The sequence below is a fragment of the Heterocephalus glaber genome, unplaced genomic scaffold (assembly GCF_053883595.1).
Source record: "Heterocephalus glaber isolate CG9 unplaced genomic scaffold, H.glaber_assembly_v1.0 deba00000122, whole genome shotgun sequence".
In the NCBI taxonomy this organism is placed as follows: Eukaryota; Metazoa; Chordata; class Mammalia; order Rodentia; family Bathyergidae; genus Heterocephalus; species Heterocephalus glaber.
The window spans coordinates 73,844,574-73,868,730 of NW_028258138.1; the positions used below are offsets into that span (position 1 = coordinate 73,844,574).

The 24,157-nt window shown below is 51.2% G+C and overlaps 1 protein-coding gene and 1 long non-coding RNA gene across 6 annotated transcripts in view; one reads left to right on the top strand and one right to left on the bottom strand.

Moving 5' to 3' along the window:
• Positions 1-19,758, bottom strand: part of Adcy5 (adenylate cyclase 5) — a 147,602-nt gene extending 127,844 nt beyond the window's left edge. For 3 of the 4 annotated variants that reach the window (XM_087216193.1, XM_087216192.1, XM_004873619.4), the window contains exon 1: positions 17,563-19,758. In XM_087216193.1, the coding sequence (XP_087072319.1) occupies positions 17,563-18,681 (1,119 nt within the window). In that variant the 5' untranslated portion in view covers positions 18,682-19,758. Of the gene's footprint in view, positions 1-13,935; positions 13,959-17,562 lie in introns of those variants that run through there. The other variant, XM_087216196.1, reaches the window with a different exon arrangement.
• On the top strand, positions 19,084-21,696 carry LOC147830491 (uncharacterized). 2 transcript variants are annotated; one of them, XR_015453036.1, is made up of 2 exons: positions 19,084-19,213; positions 21,104-21,696. It is a non-coding gene; the product is annotated as an uncharacterized LOC147830491 (long non-coding RNA). The 2 variants fall into 2 exon arrangements; XR_015453037.1 differs by lacking the exon at positions 19,084-19,213 and adding an exon at positions 19,742-20,552.
• The last annotated feature ends 2,461 nt before the right edge of the window (positions 21,697-24,157 follow it).

The following is a 24,157-nucleotide window of genomic DNA, read 5'->3' on the forward strand; positions in this document are numbered from 1 at the left end:
CTGAGAATCACCAGGCACAGGAGAGAGTTAACATCACATTCCGCTTGGCCTACGCCTGCCTCCTGGTACTCTCCTCACTCCAGGGAGGGCCTAACACCTTCAAGCCTCTCTTCACTGGGAAAGGCATGGCAATGGAATTCAAATTTGAGGATGGGGTACCTATTTAAGATGCAAGTTCCTGGGCTCTGATCAGATTTACTGGATCAGGCTCTTCAAAAAGGGGCCCCAGAATCAAATTTTTAAATAGAGTTCCTGGGAAATTTGGAACAAGTTTGGAACCTACTGGAGCGCTGGCTAGGAGGCTGAGCATTGGAGCCCGGCTGAATCACTTTAACTGTGTGACCTTAAGCAAGTCACTTGGCTTCCTGGGCCTCAATGTCCTTACTTATAAAATGTTATCTAAAAAACAAAAGCATTACCTCCTGCCTAGTTTGTTTTGCACTTCTCTAATAGAACATCACAGACTTACAATGAACAGAAATGTATTTGACCCATGGTTCTGGAGGGTGCAAGAGGGACGTGGGCAGTTTATCCTTTTATCTGGAGCCCACTCCTATGCTAACATCCAGAGCCCTCCTGATCTCAGGACCTTGCCCTGGGAACTGTTTCTAACCCCTGAACGACAGGGGACACATTCAAACCACAACACCTACCTGTGGGGAGATTAGGAGAGTCACAGAAGGTACTAAGTGTTCAGCAATGTGCCTACAAATGGTAGAACTTGGCAGGGTTGCACTATCCTTAGGCCCATATCTCCGAAAGGGCTATTTCCCTCAGACCCAGCACTGCTCCAGGGGAGGGACAAAGTCTCCTCCTCCTTCTTCAAGTCCAGGGTTCATCAGGACATGGCAAAACTGATGCACGCATGAGAACAAAGATCCCACCCAAACTGGACAAGGTATTAGGATACTTCCAAATCCAGAAGGGACCCCAGAGAGGGAGAGGACACCTGCCCAGTGAGTGCCTGTGCTCAGTCCTCCTCTGCAACCACAAAACCCTCCTCTCCTCAGAGCAGCAGGCACCCCAGCTGTCCCCCTGCCTGCCAGGCCCCCTCAGCCTCCTTCACTCCAGTTCCCATGACACAGGGGCACTGCAGCCAGGCTGGGGGGAGAGAGGCACCACCTTCCAGAGACCACCTGAGGAGGCACATGGAGAGGCTGAGTGCAGGACCAGGGACAGCGAGCTGCAGGGTGTGGTGGCACTGCCCTGTGTCATCAGCCCAGGCCTTGTGGCTTCTGGAGAACCCTTCTGCCCTGTTGGGGGGTTAGGGGGTGCCATACCCCAGAACAGCACGGAAACACAAGGTGCAGAGGTGGCAGAGCATAGTCTGGGGAGTGGTGAATGCCTACTTCTCAGTCCAGGCCCCATCCCTAGCTAGGCTCAGCACTTGGTCGATGGTTGGTGTTTGAAATCTTGTCAGGCAAGGTTGTGGTTTGGTATATTTATGCTGCTCTTATCACCAGCAATTAACCCCGCACATAGCTCAATAAATGGCTTTAATGTAGTGCTGTAATAACTGCAAAAATATTTCCGAAAGTGACTGCTTCCCGGGACTTAGGGCCCACCCCCAGCCTCCACCTTTCTCCCTCCTCCTCAGCACACTCTAGTGACTGCCACAGGCGGAGACTCACTTCCCACTCCAGACGACCCAGGGTGGGACATTCCTTATCTTTTAGTTCAAGAGAAATTGGGTCTGTTCTTTTAAGCCATAGGTGGGGGTGGTTTTCCTTGAACTCTGAGGAGAAAACAGAGCAGAAGCAAAGAGCAAACAATTGAGGGAGCTGGGAATGGTGACACATGCCTGTAGTCCCAGCTACTTGGGAGGCTGAGGCAGGAGAATCACTTGAACCCAGGAGTTCACAGCAAGCCTGAGCAACACAGTAAGACCTGGACTCAGAAAAAACAAAATGAAACAAAACAAAGGCCGCATGAAAACAGGCTGGAAGCAGGCTCACAGACCTGGCCTTAACAGACAGAGGCCACTGTCTCCTCCAGCAAGGCTGTCCAACCATCCCCAAGCTCTCACAGCCCTTTGGACATCCTGGGATGGAAGCAGAGAGTATCACCACCTCAGGCCCGGCCACAGGCCCCATGGACCCATATGCCAGTGAAGTCACCAATGGCAGGTGAGGCAGGGGCAGGGCGACAGCACCCCACTCGGCAGGATGTCAGCTGGTGACTAATTGGCTTTTCTAGGCCATTGTCACCAATGCTGGAGAAATATTCCACTTTAAAAATAAATGTAAAGAGAATTCCAAAATTAACTCTCCCCAGATAACCCTTTTCCAAAGAAGGACTACACCGGTCTTCATGTAGCCCTTGGTGCAGGCTTTGCCCTGAGGACCTCTCCCTGTTCCATGGGCCCCCGGCCCCAACAGTGGGTGCTGTCCTCTCTCAGCTTTCAGATGGGCGATGTCATCTTCCTCTCTTCCTCCCAGAGCACAGTGGCTACAGCAGAAAGATCCTCATCCTTCTTGCCCTGATCCAAATGTACCACAAACAAACCCACCTCAGAGTGGACCAGAAAGACTCTTGCCAGTGTCTCGTCTCTTCATCTCCTGCCTGTTTTAGTCTTTGCCACCCATGCTGATAACAAATGCACTGAGGAGGCACCACTTTGTCACTCTTTGCTCTTCCCAAGCTATAGAGTTGAATAAAAAAGTAATAGTGCTGGACTAACATTACAACTGTGAGCAAATTTATTCACATGTCCAATGGATATTTAATGAGTATCTGGTGTGAGAGAGACAAAGAGTAATGAACAAGGCCGAGGGCAGTGCGGCCACAGGTTTGTGCCACATCTTCCCACTCAGAAGCACAACGTCACTTAGGAAAAAGGCAGGAAGCACTGATAGCAACAGGCGGGCATCTGTCTGACACTCAGGAAGGCCCAGCAAGGCCCATAACTCTGCTGAGTCTATCTTGCAGTCCCGGGCAGCAGTCACTTTCTGAAATATTCTTGCAGTTATTACAGCACTACATTAAAGCCATTTATCAAGCCACATTTGGGGTTAATTGCTGGTGATAAGAGCAACATAAATATACCAAACCACAGCAAAGATTTTATACACCAACCACCGACCAAGTTTTCTTCCAGTATTACGTGCCTGCAGTCATTTTAGTGGCCATTACTCTGTACTGAATCACCACAATAAACCCTGTAGATATAAACAACTTGCCTTTCAATATGGCCATAAATCAGACTTGGTGTCATCCACATGACCCCTCTGCTGCCGAGTGGAGGCTCAGGGCACAAGTCCTCAGTCTCAGTGTGGGTCAGAATCCCCGAGAGGACCACAAAACACTGATGCCAGGCAGGCGGTATGGCTCAGGAGCAAAGCGTATGCTCAGCAAGTGCAAGAGCCTAGGTGTGATGATCCCCAGTACCGAAGACAAAAAGCTGATGCCCTGGCCACTCTAGCTGAGCTCAGACGTTGGGATTAGGTGGACACTCTTAGATGTGCCTTCCCTCTGGCACGTTAAGCTCCAGCGGGTTCCTTGAGGTTAGCTTGTCTCAGCCCTAAGCATTCGAGGTGAAACATGGACTCGGACATACCCACTCTAAGGCATGACTAAACAGTGAGGATGTGTGCGAACTGCAGGAACTGCTTCGAAAGAAATAAAGCATCCTTTTGGAATTTGTGAGGTGATCCTTACTCATCCTAGTAGTCCTGACACTATGTTCAGACCTTGCCTTCTGTCAAGGCTTCAAGGTCCTCCCTCAGCTTCCAGCTGCAAAGAGGAAGTGGAGATGAAGCAGTAGACATGAAGAGAAACCAAAGAAAGAAGGGAACAGAGAGGCAAACGGATGCAGCAAAGCCTTTGCCCTTCCTGACATCGCCCGACACAGCAGTCGAAGTCCTCAAGCCAGAGGGGTAATGATGAAAACCACTGTTTTCTTGTTTGTTGGTTTTGGACAGGGCCTCACTATATAGTCCAGGTTTACCATGAAGTTGCAAAGCTCTTGCCCCAACCTATGAAGTGCTAGGATTATAAGTATGCACCGCTGCACCTGGGCCAAAAACCAATGTTTTCCAAGACCAGGACTGAGAGGCAGTCCCCAGGGAAGGGTGAAAGCTGGTCCAAGGAGGGAACAGTACAAGGAGCCAAGTGAAAACTCCATGTGGAACCTGAAAATGGGAACTTTACACCCCACCCCCTCAATGAGCAAGAAGGGGTCTGAAAGTTAGTGAAACCCGGTGAACAACGGGGCATTAACCAGGCAAGGCCTCTGCCTTCAGAGAGCTAACCATCAAGTGGAATGACAGATACGTAAACTCACCAAGGTGAAACAACCAACCAGGCCTGGGGATAAAGCTCAACAGGAGAGTGCTCATTTGACATGCACAAGGCCCTAGGTTCAACCGCAGCACCTCGAAAAGCTCCCCAGCTCCAGAGACAAAGAGGACATTTCTAACTTGGTTCCCAGGTAACGTAATGCAAAGGCAGCCTATCCTACTCCCTGGGGAGTTGCTCTGGCTCCTCTCCCTCCGAAGCCTCCTGTGAGACGTCAGAACCCAGGTGCTCTGGCACTGCCCACCAGGAGCCAGTCAGGGGACAATGGGTCCTGTCCCTGTCACATGGTGAAGTGCCTATGAGAAAAGGCACTTGGCCAGAGGAAGATTGGGTACTAGGTTAAGAGACCAAAGAGTCCATCTTCAAAAGACAATGTGGAAATAAAATCTCAGAAATTCACTCAGCAAGAGCCTCATTTTTCCTCTACTTTTTTTTTGAGAAGCTCAACAAGGTCAGAGGTGGACTTGAAGCACAGCTGAAGGACATTGAGAGTACTTTTTTAGGATGCTGATGGTTCTGGGGAGCTGGGCTTTAGAGACATCAAGAAACACTCTACTAGGGCTAGGGATTTAGCTCAGTGGCACCGCGCCTGCCTCGAAAGTGCAAGGTCGTGAGTTTGATCCCTGGTGCCAAAATACAACAACAAAAGAAATACTGCACTAGGCACTAAACTGCACATCCACTGGATGCCACTCTGCAAAGGGACTGGGCCTGGCCCCTCGGCTGTACCAGGAGGCGGTCCTGATATGCCACTTACACCAACCAGAAGATGAGCTGCCCAGAGCTAAGCAATCGGGCAACACTTTGACTCCTTTTCTGGGCCTCCTTCCCCACTCATCATCCACACAACCACTCAGAAGCTTTCATAGGTGCCCCCCTCAAGGCCTGGGAAATGACAATGCCCATGTGAATGCCCACCGGTACCAGACACCATGAGGGAGGAAAGGACACTGCAAATAAAAGCCACACTTTCCAAAAGCACACTGAGGCAAATGCCTGACAGCCACTGTGCCTTCCTTCCACAGCTTCTGAAAGCACCAGCTTCTGGGCCCAGCTGTGAAGAGAGCACTAGGTTTGGAGTCTGAGATCCAGATGTGTACAGCGGCTCCTTCACCAACTGCCTCACGATTAGCCTGAAGAAGGTCATGCAGCCTCTCCGACCCCCACCCACTCAGGGCTGCTGTTTGCCTCCCACTGACAGCACCCCACCGCCACCCCACTCCCCCGCACAAACTTGTGTAGCCACCCACAACAGAACCTGGGGTCAGGACTTAGCATCACAGGAGAACGGGAAAAGAAACAACTAAGGAGACAATAAGACTCTAGCCCCAGATCACACGGGACCAGGCTGTCTCCTGGGCCTCCAGGTTTGCTCATCTTAATCCACCTCAGCGTGGTCTCAAGAAGCAAACAACATCACACAGGGAAAAGTCCTTTGTCTCCTTCAAAATGCTAATTAAATATAGGGACATCTGAGCCATCAGGCTTGGATTTGAGCTACTGTCTAAGCACAGGTCGGTCGCAATCCTGGGTACATCCCCAGCCTCTTCCCTACAGAGTTTAACATAAATGGACTGGGATGGGTTCCAGGGTTGGCATTTTTCAAAGCCCCCCCGGGAATTCAGAGGTGCACCCAGGACAGAAGACCCCTGATCTTTGCCCTCCCTCTCCCAGTCCCCTCCACAAAGAGATAACAGATCACATAGAATGACACAGGAAGCTCAAAAGAACCTTGGGAAACCTATCCCTGGCAAGAGCCACATCTCACTCCTTTGGTTCTATGTCCCCAGCCATGCCACACAAAGGAGCTCACTAAATTTGCACTGAGCTGAATTGAACTGGGTTTTAGCAGCTGTCTGCAAGAGGTGGTCTGCGCAAGTTCATCACAGTCAGCGGACTGTCAACTGAGAGAATCAGCCGGAGGCACCACCTTAGAAGGTGAGGTCTAGAAGAGTAATTACTGAGACCTCCACTGGCCAAGCCCAAGCGATGTCACAGCCTGCCCAAGAAGTTGGCAGGAGCTTCAGTGAACACATGATTTCTTTCAGACCTGCATTACAGCAAAAATGCCCCAGGTCAAGATTCCTTGTTTCTTATCCTAAGAAAACTTTTTTTAAAAAATAGGTTACAAGGTCTATTGCCATCTTGTAACAGTAGCTTAGAAATCTGAAGTCAGGGGGCTGGGAGTACAGCTCAGTAATAGAGCACTTGCCTAGAATGTGAGAGGTCCTGGGTTGGATCCCCAGCAGTGCCAAAAAAAAAGAAGGAAGCCAGGGATTTAGCTCAGTGGCACTGTGCCTGCCTCGCAAGCACAAGGTCCTAAGTTCAACCCCCAGTACAAGAAAAAAAAGAAAAAAGAAAAGAAAAGAAACCTGAATACAAGTCTTAGTACCAATAAAACTCTGCTGCCTGGCTATAGGCCAGGGAGTCTGGAGCACAGCACAGAATTAAACTGGATGTGTGCAAAAAAAAAAAAAAAAAAAAAAAGAGTACACAAAGCTACACATTTTTTAAAAGTAACAATTCAAAAAATAATACATATCTTTCCTTAAATTGTTTTTTAAGTTTTCCATCATTCTGTAGTCTGATAACCAATCTACTAGTGATAAATATGTTATCAAAAAGGAAAGAGGGGACAAGCACAGAATTCTATGTCTGCCACAGAGTTCTGCACCTGATGCTTTTTTGTCCCTGGTAACCACCCCCTCCCCACCCTACCCCCAGTAGTGTTCAGATCAAACTGGGGTTAGAATCCCCATTCCTCCACGTTGTTTGGATTCCTCTAAAAAAGGACCCAAGACAAGGACTCCAATACAGGTGGTTTATCTGGCAGGTGATCCAAGAAGCACTAGAAGAAGAGTGATGAATTAAGGCTAGGAAGGGAAGAAAATCAAGAGGGGGGATTTTATCAAGCTGCTACCAGTGTGATCAACTAGAGCTTAATCCTTCCAGAGCCCTCTGGGGGAAAGTGTGGAATACAAGCTCCAGAATTAGATTCCAACCACCCCCAGGAGAGAGGGAGCTGGGAGACTCATATACCAGCACCCGGAAGGAACTGGGGGACAGCCCTTTTGACCTGTCCTAACAGCAGGCCCCAGGGCTCAAGGCAAGAGAAAGCCCTCAGCTGCTGAGAAAGCTGGAAGTCTGGCAGACAGGAGCCCAAGGAACCTGCCCAGGTGTTGTAGGTGGGGCCCTGACCCATCTGTTACAGCTTGCTACACTTGGGGGAGGTTACTTACCTCCTCTTATTCCAGATTCTGGAGTGGTATAATGGGGATTAATGTCTTCCTCATTGGGTTGATAATAAGATTAAATGAGGTCACCCATGTAAGAGATTCACCTAGTGCGAGGTGAGTAGGAAAGACTGAATAATATATACTCACCGGGCTGGGGATTTAGCTCAGTGGTTGTGCCGCCTGCTGCACAAGCGCAAGGACCCGAGTTCAATCCCGGGTAGCAAAAAAAAAAAAAAAAAAAAAAAAAAAATATATATATATATATATATATATATATATATATATATACACATACTCACCATTCATAATCAGTCTCTTTAGGAGCTTTCTCCTTTTGGAGAGTGGGAATGGAAAAGGAAGAAACAATCACTTTGGGAAGGATGATCTGGAATGGCCTGCTACTACTTCCTGATAGGCAGCCACACACTTGGTGCCCAGAGCAGAAATTCTACAAAGACATTCCATGGAGCTCAGGACTTCCAAAAGGTCATTTTACAGAAGCCCAACCTGCTCCAAAGTCAGTGCCAACAGAAAAATCCTAAAAGAAACTGAACCTAAGCAGACACACTGGTGCACATTTATAATCCCACTACTCAGGCAGCTGAGGGAAGACAATTCCAAGTTAGAGGCCAACATGGACAACTTAGCCTCTCTCAAAATAAAATAAAAAGGGTTGTGTATGTAACAGTGTTAGAGCACTTGCCTAGTGAGTGTGAAGCCTGGGCTCAATCCCCACGAAAGGGTGGAGGGGAAGGGAAGAGAGAGACAGAGGAGGGGGAGGAAGAGGAAGAGAGAAAGGGATGAAAGAAAAAGAAAGAGAAGCGAGACAAAGGAGGCATCTCCCTGGTCCCACCCAGCCCCATCATTTTCTTTTATAAAAGATTTCTGACCCAGATGGGGAATGAAAGCTGAAGACAGGCAGCCAGCCAATGCAGCCTGAGAGGGAGGAAAGCCAGCCAAACAAATATCCTCATCTAGGGTCCTCGCACAGGCCTTCCCAGAGGTGCACAGCTGGATCTGGAGGAAGTCCAGTGACCAGCCAAGTGTGCTGCAACAAACACTAATGACCCCTGCCTCTGTGAGTTCCTGATAAATGGTCTGGGGTCAAATATATTTGACACAGGCTTCATGCAATATCCACCTCTTGGCAACTTTTTAATGCACATTAGCATTAAAAGTCTTTTAAATCTGAGAATTCCAGAGACTGTCCCTTGGTATCCTGGGAGGACTGATCCCAGGATACCCTCAGATATCAGAATCAGCAGGTGTTCAAGTCCCTTAGAATATAAAGTAGGGCAATATTTGCATGTAACCTACACACATCCTCCTGCGTGTTCAATCATCTCTAAATTACTTGTATTAACTGTGAATGCTGTGTATTTAGTTGTTGTATTGCATTGCTTAGGAAATGATGACACAAAAAAGACTATATCCATTCAGTACAGGCACAATTTTTAAAAGAATTTTTCACGTATAGTAGCTGAATCCACAGACGCAGAACCTGCAGATACAGAAGGCTGACTGTATTTCCTAAGTGTATTTGACACAGACCATATGAGTCAAATGAAACATCGATTGGGAGACTCCGGGCTAAAGCAGTCCTGGGAGAGCTGGGACTCAATGTGTACCAACTGTGCAGCTCCTCAGGGAAGCACAGTGCCTGGGACACAGTGGGCATCAAATAAATCCACAGTGATCGGGATGAATAGGAAGAAGGCTAAAAGAAGAACTTCATGATGGCTTTCAAATCTAAAAAGTGGCACAGCACCAGAGGTGCCAGGCAACAGCTCTTCATTCCTCAGGCACACATTTGAAACTGCAGCAGAGTTTTATAAGCCCTGCTCAGAATTTAGGATTACAACCCATCAAAACAGTCTTCCTAGCAGAGCCTCGGTACTTCCTTCTGTGGAGGTTGTTGATCTAGCACTTGAGCACAGCCCAGAGTCTTTGTGCAGGCGGCTGCCCACCACCACCCAGTCATTCATCCCTTGGTTCATTCAGACCCTCACTGAGACCTACTGTGTGCTGAGTGCTGATGGACATGGGAACTGGACCCCTCAGGACCGCTGCCCAAAGCAGAGTGGGATCACAGTGAGCTTTGTGATAAATCCCAGGTAGTGCCGTAGGGGAGGGGACGAGGGCCCTCAAAGTGTGAAGTTGGTTAGGAGGCCTCAGGAACAGCAAGAGCACCAGCAAACCCCCCAGAGCAAGAGGCTGGGGCTGGGGTTGTCACAACTGTACTGACACAAAAGGCTGGCCTGCCAGAGGGAGAATAAAGCCTCCACTGTCTTCTCCTGTTTTGTTTGTCTATCCCCCTCTTGTGACTACATCCCATTGTTCCCAGGGCCATCTCTACCCCCGCTTCCAAGTTCCTCCCAGCTCCAATCCTCTCCCTTTCCTTAAGTCCTACTCCGCATCTCAAACCATTTCCTGCTTCCCTAATTCCTCCCTATCTCCTGCCCTGCTCCTCCATCCTGACTTCTCTCCATCCAACATCACCCATTCCTGGCATCTCCTCGGTGGTTTTCATACCCACCTACGAGGCAAATGAAAGACTAAGCCAGAAGTCCCACCTAGGTCCCCTTTGCCACTATCCCCACCCCATGATGATGAGCCAGATGAGGCAGATGGCTCTGCTTCCAACAGGAAGAGGAATTGCAATAATGAGGAGGGATGAGAGAGAAGGTAAGTCCAGGGCTGTATACCCCATCCTGCTTCACCACCACCCAAACCCTATTGTGATCTGCATCTGCTCACAATACCAGCTCCCCAGCCCACGTACCTCCAGGATCTGCACGGACGTGGGGTTTTGCTCCTATAAACAGAGGCTGAGTACTGTGGTTTGAGTATGTTTTGTTCTGTGCAAGGGTTCATTGTGACTAAAAGTTTGGTCCCCCTGGCACCCGGTGGCACTGATGGAACATAGGGAGGTCCTAGATCACTGGGGTGTGATGCATTTCTTGTGTGACCCCGTGGCATTTCTCTTGCAGATCCATGGTAGTTCTCACAAAAGGGTTGTTATAAAAGACTACAAAGACGGAGTTTGGTTTCACCCAGCTCTCTCTGCTCCTAGTTCATGATGGGACTGCTTCTCCTACACAGGTTTCTGTCCTTTCTATCCACCATGATGTGACATAACCCTCACTAGAAAGAATCCAGTGTATACACCATGCCCTTGGTCTGAGCCAAATAAATCTTTCCTCTTTATAAAGTCTGCTGCCTCAGGTATTTTGTCATAGTAATGAAAAGTTGATTAATAGCTGGGCATAGTGGTGCATGTAATCCTAACACCTGGGAGGCTGAGACAGGAGAATCACAAGTTTTGATTCCCACTTGGACAACTTAGTTGAGACTCTTAAAATAAAAAATATAAAAAAGGGCTGGGGAGTAAGTTCAGTGTGAAAGCCCTGCATTTAATCCCCAGTACTGCAAAAAAAAATTTTTTTTGAAGCTGACTAATACACTGAGAAGGGCAGAGTGAAAGGATAGCACACAGGACTTTAGAAGCAACCATGATACTTGAAGACACTGAACCACAGACACAAGAGTTGAGTGTAACCTGAGCAGTCATCTTGGCCAATGGTCTCAAGCTCAAGAGTTGGTCAAGACCACCTGCAAAGCTTTGAAAACTAGATCCACACTGTTTAAAAACTGGATTCAGGCTGAGGGTACAGCTCAGAGGTAGAGTATGTGCTTAGCAATCTTAAATTCCAGGGTTCAATACCCAGCACACACACAAACACAAAAAGTGATTCCTGGACCCCACCAAGAAGCTGCACCATCCGTCCTACAGGGCCCAAGAGTACATTTTTCAGAAATTTCCAAGGTGATTACAATGATCAAAGGTTAGAAATCAAAGATACAATGCCCCATCCAAACTTTCACTGGAGCATCCCCAGAGGCTTAGGCCGGCCACCCCAAGAGGCACCTGGCTTGGTGGCCACAACCCCAGTGACTAGCAAGGCATCTCCCACCAGAGGCAGAAATTCGCTCCACTTATTTAGCCCAAATCTGCTTTTGGCGATGACCAAAAATAACTTCAACCCTCCTCTAATGTCTGACAATTGGGACCCCAGCACTAATCCCTTGCCCCACTCATTAAGTTTTCTCACCTGGTACCATTTACTCTTCTCCCTGCTAAATATCTCTCATTCTCTCCAATGCTCCCTAAGAAGCCTGGCTTTCTAGCTTCTTACCAAATTGTTACCTTCCTCTAAATTCTAGAATCACCTATCTCGGTGGAGGCCTCAGCCTTCCTATAGGGTAGATACACATATAAACTGAACCAAAGTCACAGCCTTTTTCAACGGCCACTCCAAATCTCGGGCTCACCTTAAGTTGACTGGGGGTTAACTGGAAACCCCCAGATTTTCCCTACAATGCTATAGAGAGAACTCCCCCATCCTACATGTGAACACTGAGAGGGTAAAAAAATAGGCTTTCCAATTATCTCCATGAAGTGTTGTGACTGGGAGAGAAAATGAATGCTGATCCTGCCCTCTGCAAGCCAGCTATCCCTATCTGATAAGTGTGGATGAGAGAAGAAGATGCTAAAACATGGCTTATGTAATTGAATCCAAAGGATTTATGGGAATAGGCATGTCAGAGCCTGCAGAGCAAACTTTCCATTCCCAACACAGGCTACACACCTGTGAAGTAAATGACTATAAGTTGGAACATTCACAAGATGAATAAAGTTAGCCAAGGTACCTACCAAGCAGGTAGCCATGGATCGGAAGCCTCAAGGGTCCCCTCCCTCTTTCAGCTGGGACAAAGTGACAATCCCATTCATACCTCCCAGGAGAGGAGAGGTCTGGCCCAAGCCAGAGCCACCACCCTGTTGTGTTCCCAACTCTACCCTCTGACACAGGGACTCAAGCTTCTGTCCAGGACTCTTATGCTGACTTTTAAAACTTCCTCGAGGCTGGGCAAGTTTCCTCGATGGGCTTTAACATAGTGTCTGTGTCCTTTCCAGAGACAAACATGAGCACGCTGTTCTGCATTCCACAGCACACAGGCCTCATGCTCTTGCTCGCAGATCAAAACTTAGATTGAATTATTAACAGAGAACACTGCTGCAAATACATCAGCTGTGCAATCGGCCCCTGGGCTGAGTCTCCACCATTCCTGAATACCTCCTGGCATAGATAAGATACCCCAGATAACGCCCCATCCTGAAGTCCTGCTAGAACCCTTTCTGGGAATCACTTCTGCTCCCCCCTCTATGGCTCCTCCCAGCTGCCTGGAGAGAGAGGCAATATAATTGAAGACAATTAGCACATATTGCCGGGTGTGGTGATGCGAATCTATGATCCCAGCACTCAGCAGGCTGAGGCAGAAGGATCACCATAAATTGGAGGGCAACCTGGGATACATAGTGAGTTCAAGGCCAGTCTGAATAGAGAAATCCTGTTTCCAAAAAAAAAAAAAATTAGCACAAATAACTGGCAAATACAATCAGCATGGAGAAAAATGACAAGATCCTCCACCAAGCTCCAAATTCAAAGCCAACTCCCACCCCAGACTGCTGCTGCTAGAGCACACTTGGGGCCAAATTTCTCCTGTCTGGAAATGCAGTTGACAGGGGAAGTAATTGGAGTCCTCCTTCACCCGACTCAGTATTACACAGGGAACAGCCATGGTGACCCACTGACAGGCCTCCGGGCCAAGTTCCAGAGCAGGAGGTGGCTCTTCAGAGCAGTTCTCCAGGGCTGCTGAGCTGATGGGCAGCAGGAAAGGTTTTTGAAAGGAAAGGGAGTACTCCATGGGGTCACAGAAACTGACTCCTCAAGTCCAACCCCCAGTATCACTATGGAAAGGGGAGCAAGTACACCCAGAGCACTGCCCTCAGGAGTCAGAGATCAAGAAGAGCAGCAAGGCCCCAAATCAAAAAGGCAAATGGCCCTAGGAAGCGAGGTACCAACCAAGAACAAAGAGGACAAAGCTGTGAGGATCTCAAAGTTAGACAAAGGCTTCCCCAGCCAGCTCCCTCACCTGGGTCAGCCTGCTGGCCCAACAAACAGACAGATATGCACAGGCACGCAGGCACACATATGCATGTACATCTGCACCCCTGGGCAGCCACAGCGATCAATTCCTGATCCATATCCCCGCCCCCACTCATCCCTTGCCTCTTTGCCACAAAGACTCACACGTGCTCACAGTCACAGAACATCACCCACACAGTGCCTGTGCCATTCTGACTGCTGGGACAACTGGTGACAGTTGTGGGTTCAAACAGGCACAAAGGAAGAAATGCAGGAAATCACTGAGCTTCCCCCAAAGGGGTAGAGTGGTAAGGAGTGGGATGAAGATGAGACACACTGTGATCTGGGAGGGGTCACAATACACATTAAGCAATATGGCTGCATAAAAATACCCCACATTTGAAGAGGACTCTTACTTTTCAAAGAGCTCTTCCATCCATCTTCACCTCCTAGGGTAGCACTGGGCGGTGTAGGTGGCCATCTCCTTGAGCTCAAATGACCACTCTACCCCCACGGGGCCCAAAGACACTGTCTCTGAAATAGTCTTTGACAGCCTTGCATGGGTAATAGTTGTGGGAGCGTGACTGTTTGTGTGTGAGTGCACAGGGGCTTTATGTAGCAGACGGGGATACAGTCAAACAAAAATGAGGTTGCCATGGCAACAAGCTCCAGCATCATTGCAGCCTATTAACACAAGTGAGGAATGTGTTTGGCAGATGCTCGAGTGTTATTTATGGTATGGGTGTAGCAGAGGGACTTCTAACAGGCAATAGAGGAGGAAAAAACAACCCTGTGACGCTCCTACTGTACCCCAGTGAGCACATGAGGAGACAACAGCAAGACAAGAGAACAGAAGGGGCTGAGAGGCCACAACAGGGTGTAAGAGAGGAGAAGGCACAAAACGAAGGAAGGCTCAGGAAAGGAGAAGCGGGCAGAGAGCAACAGGGGGCTGTAGGGGGAGGGCAAGGAAAGGAAAGAAGAGAGGAAAGGCACAGGCAAGGAGAGGAAAAGGGCAGAGCAGGAGGGCGACAGATCCAGAGGAAGACAAGAACTGGAGGTACAGAGGGGAAGGAAGAACATCATCCCATGGGAAGGCTGCCACACCTTGCTCTTATTTACCTACTGAGTAAAAGGCAACCAGTTGAGACACCAAATGCTTCTTTTCCTAATTGCAGCCAAGGACAGATTCCAAGCCTTAAAAAGGCTGGAGAAAAATAAAATGCACAGGTTCAATAATGATAGAGGACCTGGGCCATAAGCGGAAGGGGCTGCCCTAGCCAGAGGAGAAGTGAAGAAATGCCCATACCTTTAACTCAGGGCCTACCATGTGCCAAGGCACTGGAGGGCAAGTCTCAGCCTCAACACTAGAGACCACTCACTACCACCCTTTTCTGGGCCAGGGATTTAGTTCAGTGGTTCCGCCGCCTGCCTTACAAGCACAAGGTCCTGGGTTTGATCCCCAGTACCAAAAAAACAAACAAACAACCACCCCTTTCCCTGGACAGGTGTCTCCATTTGAAAAACAAAAAACAACAACAAAAAAAGGCATCTGACCTAAGCCACCTCAAATACCTGCTACTCTGGCATAATCTGAGGCAGAAGTTAAAGCTAGGCTATATCATTCATATTCTGGGACCACCTAGCACACTTTGCTCATAAAGACAAATTTTGCATCAAGCATAATCAGAAAGGTAAATCAAGTACAAGGAAAAAAGATAGTTTTCTCTGAAGCCAAATAGAAAGAATGTTTATATTCTCTTGTCTTGGACCATTCATAACCATCTCTGCTATGCTCAGAGCAGATCACGGAAAAATTAAGTGTAAATCCACCCCAAATCCTAAAGTCAAGGAAAAGTCTAAAGATCACAGTGAAGCATTGGGCAGGAGCTTGGTGGACTGGGAAAGGAAGAGGGCTTTGCCCAGAGAACCAGAGGGGAAGTCAGACACTATTGCAATGACATTTTGCAATGACGCTAAAACGGAATTGCAACACCCCAGTTCAAAACCCCGTTTCTGGAATCTGACACAAATCTCATGAAATCAATGGTCCAGGATTGCTGAAAGCTGTAATAAGACCCTGTGTCCCAAGTCTGGTTCAGAAAATACCCTGAACTATCTTGGAAATCTCTGCTTTTCCACATGGATGACGTGCCCTTCCCACTGCAGAAAAGCTGCACCACCCAAGGTAGCCACATTCCCCACAGATACAACACCCAGCTAAGAGCATGGACTCAGGCCGAAAGAGTTGGAGCCTTCAGAAACACTAACAGTACTAGTAACTTTTTTAAACCACCGTCTCTCAAAGGATTCTTCTAGGGCTGGGGATTTAGCTCAGTGGTGCCACCGCTTGCCTCAAAAGCACAAGGTCCCAAGTTCAATCCCCAGTACCAAAAAAAAAAAAAAAAGATTCTTCTAAATTCAAATCTATTATCTGAAAGTTATTTAAAATTATTTTCTTTTGGTGCTAGTTCAGAAAAACTTTAACTTAACATCACAACTCCACCTATCTCATTTACTGAACCCTAACCAAGCTGGCAAGCAGTTATTAAATCTGTACTAAGTATTCTGCACTATTCAAGGCAAGGGAAAGAGGAAACACTGGTACCTGAGGATTCCTGCAGCCAACAGGGTTCCACTCACTGCACAGGAAGCTGAACCAATGAGCACTGGAGAGTAAGTGCTCCAGTCTATGTCTCAGTTAATCAAGCAGAAGAGGAAGAGCCCTGTGTGGCTGGAAAGAAGGTTCTCTGCAGGGGTGCGGCTTGGTACAGAGGATATCGGAGTGGAAGGGGCATAATCAATCCTCTCATTCTCTACATAAAGAACCTGGAACCCAGAGAAGTTCCATGAACGCTGCAGGTTCACCAAGAGGCTAGCACTCTGAAGTCCACATCAGTGCTAGTCTCTATAAGGGAGTATGTGTCCAGGACGCAAAGGGACACGGGAGCACTCCAACAAGATCAAAGGATGCATCACTCAACAAGATCAAAGTCTGGAGAAAGTAGCAGAAGAGGGGAAAAGAAGGAAGGCAGTGACAATGAAATGCTATAGGTTGTATGACAGGAGGCAGGCTCTGAGAGGGTTGGGGTCCACAGTCAAGACACTGGCCTGCAGCAAAATCAAAATGCCTCTCTCCAGCAGAGCAGCAAGAAAACAAGCTGGCTCAGCATGGGTCATGTGTTGGGACAAACAACAGGATGCTAAAGGGAGAAAGTGTGGATGTTAGGTTGCCTCACCCCGAAGTCGGGATAACAAGCATTTTTCCTCCCAGAGGCGTGGAATCACCACTAACTAGGCAGAAGTTTTATTTCTTCTTTAGCCCACAGTTCTAGGTTTGCCCAACAAGTCCCAGCAGGGATAAAATGCCCCCACCATCAGCCATGACCAGGAGCACCCACTGGAAGGGATCACGATGTTCCAACACCAAGCTCTCTACCCAGGCCAGGCAGAGGTCCACCACCACACAGCTCTGAAACTCCTTCCCACCTTTGCTGACTGCAGCTTGTTGGGTTGGGGCACAGTGGTAAACAAACTTGTTACTCCTTCTTCAGGGACATCTCCACCTCCCAAAACGCCTGCTGGAGACAGCCATCAGGGTTATCCTATCTTTTCCTCAAGACTGGGCAAGTGGTGCCCACCGTCTCCAACCCTTTATCCAAGTCTCTATTAACAAGTCAGTCCTGATGCTCAGAACCAGGTGGCTTCTAGAGAGCCCAGACACTTTCGTTGGAGGCTTTCGTATTTAGGGGCAGAAGCTCTGGGAAAGATGGGAACTTCTATATGTAATTTTCTTCAACACTCCTTCCTCACTAGAATCCCACCAATGATGGCTACAGTTTGGAGCATGTGTCTACCAGGCCGGCAATATTTCCAATAAGACAATCACACTCTTGTAAATGACAACGCTGGAATAATGGGGGTCAAGAAGCCTGTCTTGTTGGCTCTTCACCGCTTCAGAGGGTTAGGGTGGGATCCCTTTCTCTGGAATCAGGTGAGGCCTGCCCACCCCACAATCCAGGCCCTGCGGCCAAGTGGGCCCCTACCTGCTTGAGCAGGAACTGGTCCTGAGCATTGGTGCGAAGGGCGATGGCCAGGTGGAGCGCAGACAGGAGCACCCCGCTGAGCACCGCGGCCCGCATGCGCACGGGCAGCAGCGTGTAGATGGTGTAGATGAAGAACACGGTCCACCAGATGCCCTCGGAGGCGCTGCGCGGCTGTGGCATCAGCAGGCCCACGACCTGGACAGCCAGCACCACAGCGATGAGCGCGTAGCACGCCAGGCCCATGTGGTCCTGGTGGAAGGCTGCGCGGTTGCAGAGCACGGCCATGACAAGGATCACACCCACGGCGGCGGCCAGCACCCCCAGGTAAGGCAGCTGGAGCGGAGGCCGCGCCGCGTGGAAGGCCAGCATGACAAGACACACAAGCACCAGCACGGCCATCAGCATGGTGAGGCTGCTCTGGTTCAAGCGGAAGAAGTAGCGCTGGTACAGCCGCTCCAGCTTGTCCGACGGGAACTTCTTGGAGCGGAATATCTGCAGCAAGGCCAGGCAGCAGGCGCCCAGCGACAGCACCGCGCCGGGCCCGGAGCTCGAGCCCGCTGAGCTGCCGCCATCCCCGGACCCCTCGCAGCCCTCGACAGCGCCGGCCTCCAGCTCCTCGGCCTCGCGGCCCTTGCCCCGCCGCTCCTCCAGTCCCAGCTCCACCGAGCGGGGGCGCACCTCCGTCCCGCCCGCCGCGGCCGCAGCGCCGCCACCGCCGCCCGCAGGGGGCGCCCGGGTGCTGCCCCCGCCGGCCGCGCCCCGCCGCTGCCGCCGGCTGCCTCGACCGCAGTCCTCGCCGCCGCGCTCCTGCCAGGCAGACTTGGAGCGGAAGCTGAAGCCGAAGCCCCCGGCCAGGGGGTCGTCGCCGCTCAGCGGAGCGTCGTCGTCGTCGTCGCTGCGCCAGCGGCTGGCCAGGCGCTGCTGCCGCTGAGGGGTGATCGCCCCGCCAGGTTTCTTGGCAGAGCCGCGGTTCGAACCCCCGGGAGCGTGGGGATAGCCGTTGGCGCGGGAATCGGCTTCGCCCCACGCGGAGCGGTGCTCGGGGCCTCCCCGGGGCGTCGGCGCCGCTGCGGTCTGCGCCGCGTAGCCCGGGGGGCTCACGCTCTTGGAGCCTGACATGCCCCCTTCGGCCTCGTCGTCGTCTTCCTCCTCCCCCCGGGACCGGGCCGGGGGTCTCCAAGGGGAGGGCGGCCGGCCGAGCAGGGGGACCAGGCTGGGGTCACACGTCGGGGGCGGCCCGGGGCCTTGCGCAGCAGCGGGGCATCTTGGCACCCCCGTCCTGAGAGGTGGAGGGCAGCCAGACGACGGACGGGGAGGCGAGCGCCCTGAGGTGAACTGCGGCTGAGAGTCCGCGTCAGGAGTCCCAAGTTCGAGATGGAGTTGGCTCCTCGCTGGGGCGGCGGGGACGGCTTGGCAGCTGCGCGGCGCGCAGAGACGTCCGGACTCCTGGCTCGCGTCGAGCTCGACGAGGGCTGGAGTTACGGACAAGGCGGGACGGAAAGGTGTCCTTTCGGGCGGCGCCTTCCCCAGAGCTGACAGAACCCGGGCGCGGCGCTCGCAGATGCTGCCTAAGCTGAGCTCCGCGGCTGTCCTCTGGACGAGGTGGCGGCGAGGGCGGCTCGGCGGGGGTCCCGGCGCGGAGAAGCTACCGGTGCGCTTTCCTCGAGGCGGACTGAGAAGCACTGGGAGGAGCGGGCGCCAGCCAGCATTATTTTCTTACGAGGGGTGGGGAGGTGGGATGGGGGGTGGAGAGGACGGGGGAGGGGGCGGCAGGCGGAGCAACAGCTCCGAGCCCTGGGGGGGAGGGTCCTGGAGCCCGGGGGGGCCGTCGCCCGCATCCCCCACCTCCCGCCGCGAGAGTCGGAGCGTGGCTCCCGCCGAAGCCAAGCCGAGCCTTCAGCGCGTCCGCGCAGGGGGCGGGGGCGAGGACCGGTGGGGCCCTTCGCCTGTCGCCTCCCCTTCGTCCCCGAGCCGAGCGGCACTGGCCTGCACCCGCCGGTCCCGGGCTCTGTCGCGCTGGCTCCGCGATCCCCGGGCTCCTCGCTGCCGGCTGCGGGCCCACCGCGGCCAGGCGGAGGGCGTAATCCGGCGCGGCGCCGCCACTGCTCTGCCCCGACGCAGGCGGGCTTCTCTCGTGGAGCACGGCGTCCAGCGCTGCAGGGCCGGCGATCAGAAGCAGCCGGCCGACAGCGGCCCGCCGAGGAGCCGGGGCGCCCCGGGGACGCTCCGGGGGGGGCCTCGGGAGCCCGGCTCCGGGCGCGCCATGCACGCCTCGGGCCCTGCGCCGCTCCGGCCGCTCGCTCCGCTCCTCCCTTCTCGCCCGCTCGCCGCCGCCGGAGCGCCCTCCGCATCCCCTCCTCCCGCCGCCTCCCCGCCCCCCGCGCCGCTCCGGCTTCGGCTCACAGCGGCGCGCTGCCGCCTCCGCCCTCGGCCGGGCCGCGGCCCCAGCCTTGGCGCGGCGCGGGCATCCTCGGGCCCGGCCGAGATCTCGGGGACCCCTGCTCCCCTTCCTCACCTAAAATCCGCGCTGCGCCGCGCCCCTCCCTCCCTGGAGCCGGGTCCAGCCCGCTGTCCCTCGCAGGACCACGCTGGAGGGCGGTCCTCCCCAACCCCCGGTTTGGGTCCCTGAGCCCCCAGTCCTAGCTCCCCTCTTTTGTATCACCTCTACTTCCCCCTCCCCCATTCAACCCAACTTCAGCCCTGGCGCTGAGCCCCCCTTCCCTGGCCCGGCTGGATTGGCCGTTTCCTGAGCTGTCAGACTCAAGTCCGGCGCTCTCATTGGGCGATTCACTGGCCGGGCGACCATGCCAAAAGAGGGCGCGCCGGGCGGGGGGCGCCCGGGCAGCGACTTCGGGAGGGAACCCGAGGCAGAGTCCCTGGAGAGCCCCGAGGGGCCCCAGAGCCAGACCCAGAAATGGACTGGGAGATGCAGAGACTGAGGACCTCTGAGGCAAAGGAAGACCGCGAAGGGAAAGATGGAGATGCAGTGGGTGAGGCCGGTGCAGCCAGGGCGGGGCGGACAGGACTGCTTAGGTGGGAAGTTAGCGAGAGGAAGCCCTACAGACCGCCCTGGGAACACCTGGCGTTTATAAGGAGCTCTTTGTCTGTTCGTACTTTTTAAGATATGATTTGGTTCCCGCTCAGAAACCCCGGGCTGTGACAAGGGGCAGGGGCTGTGTGGTTATTCCTAGTTTATAGATGTGGAAACTGAGGCAGGCTGCAAGGGTGTAACCACGGGTTACACGAGTCTCCTGACTTGCAGCCTAAAGATTTTTCCTCAGCTCCAGGCTGCCTCCCCAGTCCTACAAGCTGTTGGCAGGAAGGATGTGTCCCCAGAGCAAGGCAAGGGCGTGGGAGATGACCAAAATTCCTGCCCAGGGCTGGTGACAAAGGCAGGGTGGAGAGACTTTACTGCTGGCCAGAGAAGCAGGGCCTGGGCCTGTGAAATGATGTGCTGCCACCTCCTTTTGTCCTAAGCTGTCCTGCTGGGGTTCTGGAGAGGTGGGGGCCCATCCTTCACTTTACCCTCTTCATCCTCCAGCTCTCTCCTCAGACCTTCTAACAGGAGCTCCGAGGCCTGAGAGAGATGCCTCCTCCCCCGACCCCCTCTGCTGGTCATCTCTTTGCAGACTGGAAGATGAATCTTGCCAGAGCTACAGATTGGGAGGAGAAAAATTCCAAGAGATCTGACTAAAGTAACCCTTGAGGAATCGTCCAGCCTTTGAGTAACCCATGATTAGCTAAATCATAAAAAGAAACGTGAAATCAGTCAACAAAAACTCTAGAGCGCCCTCAATGTGCAAAGCACTGTTAGGTGCTACCACCCTGGGAGAGAGATGACCAGACTCAGGACCAGGCACTTACTGTCAAGAAGGGAGCAGAGCTGGCCCTTCCCACCAGGTCCAGCCAAGTTCAGTGCAGTCAGAACTGCAAGATCGTGCTATGTTCAGAGAGAGGCAGATTGCTTCCCACTGTGAGGGTCAGAGAGACTCTGGAGGCACAATCCAAGTCTAGCATGGAGAAAGAAAAGGGAAGATGGACTCATGTTTATTTAGCTGCTGTGTACTGTATGTAAATATTTTGTTGTCAATGTCAAAAGAGGACATTACAGTAAACTTAATCTAGAGATCTTAATTGCCTTTTATTTGTGTCAATCAGGCAACACTTCATTCTATAAAACAGACTGTTTGGAAGAGCTGAGCAGAGGAATTTGACATGACAGACAGAAAAGGACTGAAGAAGTAGAAACAGAACAAAGAGCACATAGGTTGTTTCAAAGTTACTTTCCTTGTAAAGGTTAAAACAGGGGACTTAAGATAGCTACAACTGACCCATTTGATGTGTTTTCCCCCACCATCACCATCCCCGCTGGCCACCTCCTCCCCACCACCTGAATCTTTGGAAGGTCAGATAATAACTGGGTTGTGTCTTGGAGGTCAGGAACTTTAGCATGAGTAATTCCATTTTGGTCTGGTCTATTGGAACTAGTACAGGAGCTCAGTCCAAACCAGTGGCCTTCTACAGACTTTATTTAAATGAGATAATTTTGAAAAAAGTGTTATTCTCTCAAGTATAAAGATGAGAGAACTGAGACTTAGAGAATGGAAAAGTTTGCCAAAGGCCCACCAATGGCAGAAGTGTACTCCTTGTTCTCTACCATGTAGCCACTCAGGACAGAGGCCACATGGCCGGAATCATCTTACAATAAAAGCCACATATTGATTGATGTTGGGGAAAAATACATTTATAATTCTACCACCTAGAAAGAATCAGCATTAGGGTATTAACTGTTTTTACACAATAACCAACACTTTAATTTACAAATAGTTTTAGAGTCTGCCTTTTTCTACTTAGCAAAATATTACAGATGTTTTTTCATGTCAAGCAGCATTCATCTATAATATTCATTGTATTATCAGAATCAAATTCTCTTGCATGGGTATCATATAATTTGTTTAACCAGCCCTCTACTGCTAAACATTCTTCGCTGTCAGAGCAGTTTATGAAGTATTTCCACTCTTACTGTTATAAACAGTGAGCATTTTTGTAGATAAATTTTAACACACATTCTTAATTATGTCCTTAGGAGAAATTCCTGTGAGTGGAATTGCTAGGTCAAAGGATAAAGCACATTTTATTTCCCCTAAGATGCTCCTAAAATGTGTATCTTCAGCCCTTGCCTCCATTCCTTCTCAGTCCAAGCTTCCCCTAGCTCATGGATGCTCCTGGGAGCCACCCACACTCCAGATTCCATTTATCTGAGAGGGAGTGGTCTCTAGTGGCTTGCTCCTCCCACCAGGGGAATGGGGATCCCCCAGACTCCCTGAGAGCCTAGGCCTCTCCCCCGCCCCTGTCTTTTCACGTCTGTCTATTCTTCCACATTCCCTTACTACTTCCTTTTTCCAGATGGTTGTCCTCCTTGCTTGGACAGTTGCCAACTCTCTCCTTGTACTCAAACCTGTCCTCCACTTTGTTCTCTTTTAATCACACCCCCACTGAAGTGTCCACAGTCTAACAATACAGTCTCTTTCTACCTGCAGGCTTTCTTTTTTTTTTTTTTTTTCTTTTGGTACCAGGAATCGAACTCCTTGCGCTTGCACAGCAGGCAGCGAAACCACTGAGCTAAATCCCCGGCTACCTGCAGGCTTTCACTGCGCACCACATCCCCACATCACCCAGCTACCCTGGGCCTCCCTGTATGCCTCAGCAAACATTACCCCTTTCCTCCACAGATTAAACTGACAGCACCTGGGAAAAGTGCTTTCCAATGTCCCTCCCCTCCGACTCCCCTCCCCCAGGATGGTAAGTAGTCTATCCACTCAGTCCCAGCACACCTTGCTTGTACAATATCTCCATCGTAATACACTGTGTTATCTTGACATGTTCACAGAGCCATCTCCTCAGTCCCTGAACCCCTTGAGGGCACAATTGGTACCTTATACATTCTGTGCCCAGTGCTTAGTCTGCTGCCCAGCACTTAGGAGGTGTCTAGAAGTTGTCGTTTAACAATGGGATACACCTAGGTACTAGTGATCGGAATGGAGTTCTAGATGTGTGTGGGGGTGAGGTGGTAGAGAGGGACAGATAGGTTTACTCAACACAGAGCAGAGCAGCTTGGGTTTAAAGACAATGAGCAGCCCCTGAATTTGGGGACAAGGATGTCCTGATCCACTGTGTTTTGGAGGGTGAACTGGCAATGATGTAGCCACATTGAAAAAAGCCAGATGTGCTGGGCATGCTGACACACACCTGTACACCCAGCACTCTGAAGGGCTGAGGCAAAAGGATCACAAGTTTGAGCCCAGCCCAGACTTACCGAGATCTTGTCTCAAAAAGAGGATAGGGTGCTGAGGATGTAGCTCAGTGTGAAGGACCTGGGTTCAGTCCTCAATATCACAAAAAATAAAAAATAAAAAAGCAAGCTCAAAGAGCATAGGAGATGAGTCAGAAAGCTACTGCAGAGCAAATGTTGACTGGGCCCCAAAGTGACACGGTGATAGGAATGACACTGTGGGGCTGGAAGAGACCTGTGGAGGGTTGAGGAGGAGGAGGAGGAGGAGGAGGAGGAGGAGGAGGAGGAGGAGGAGGAGGAGGA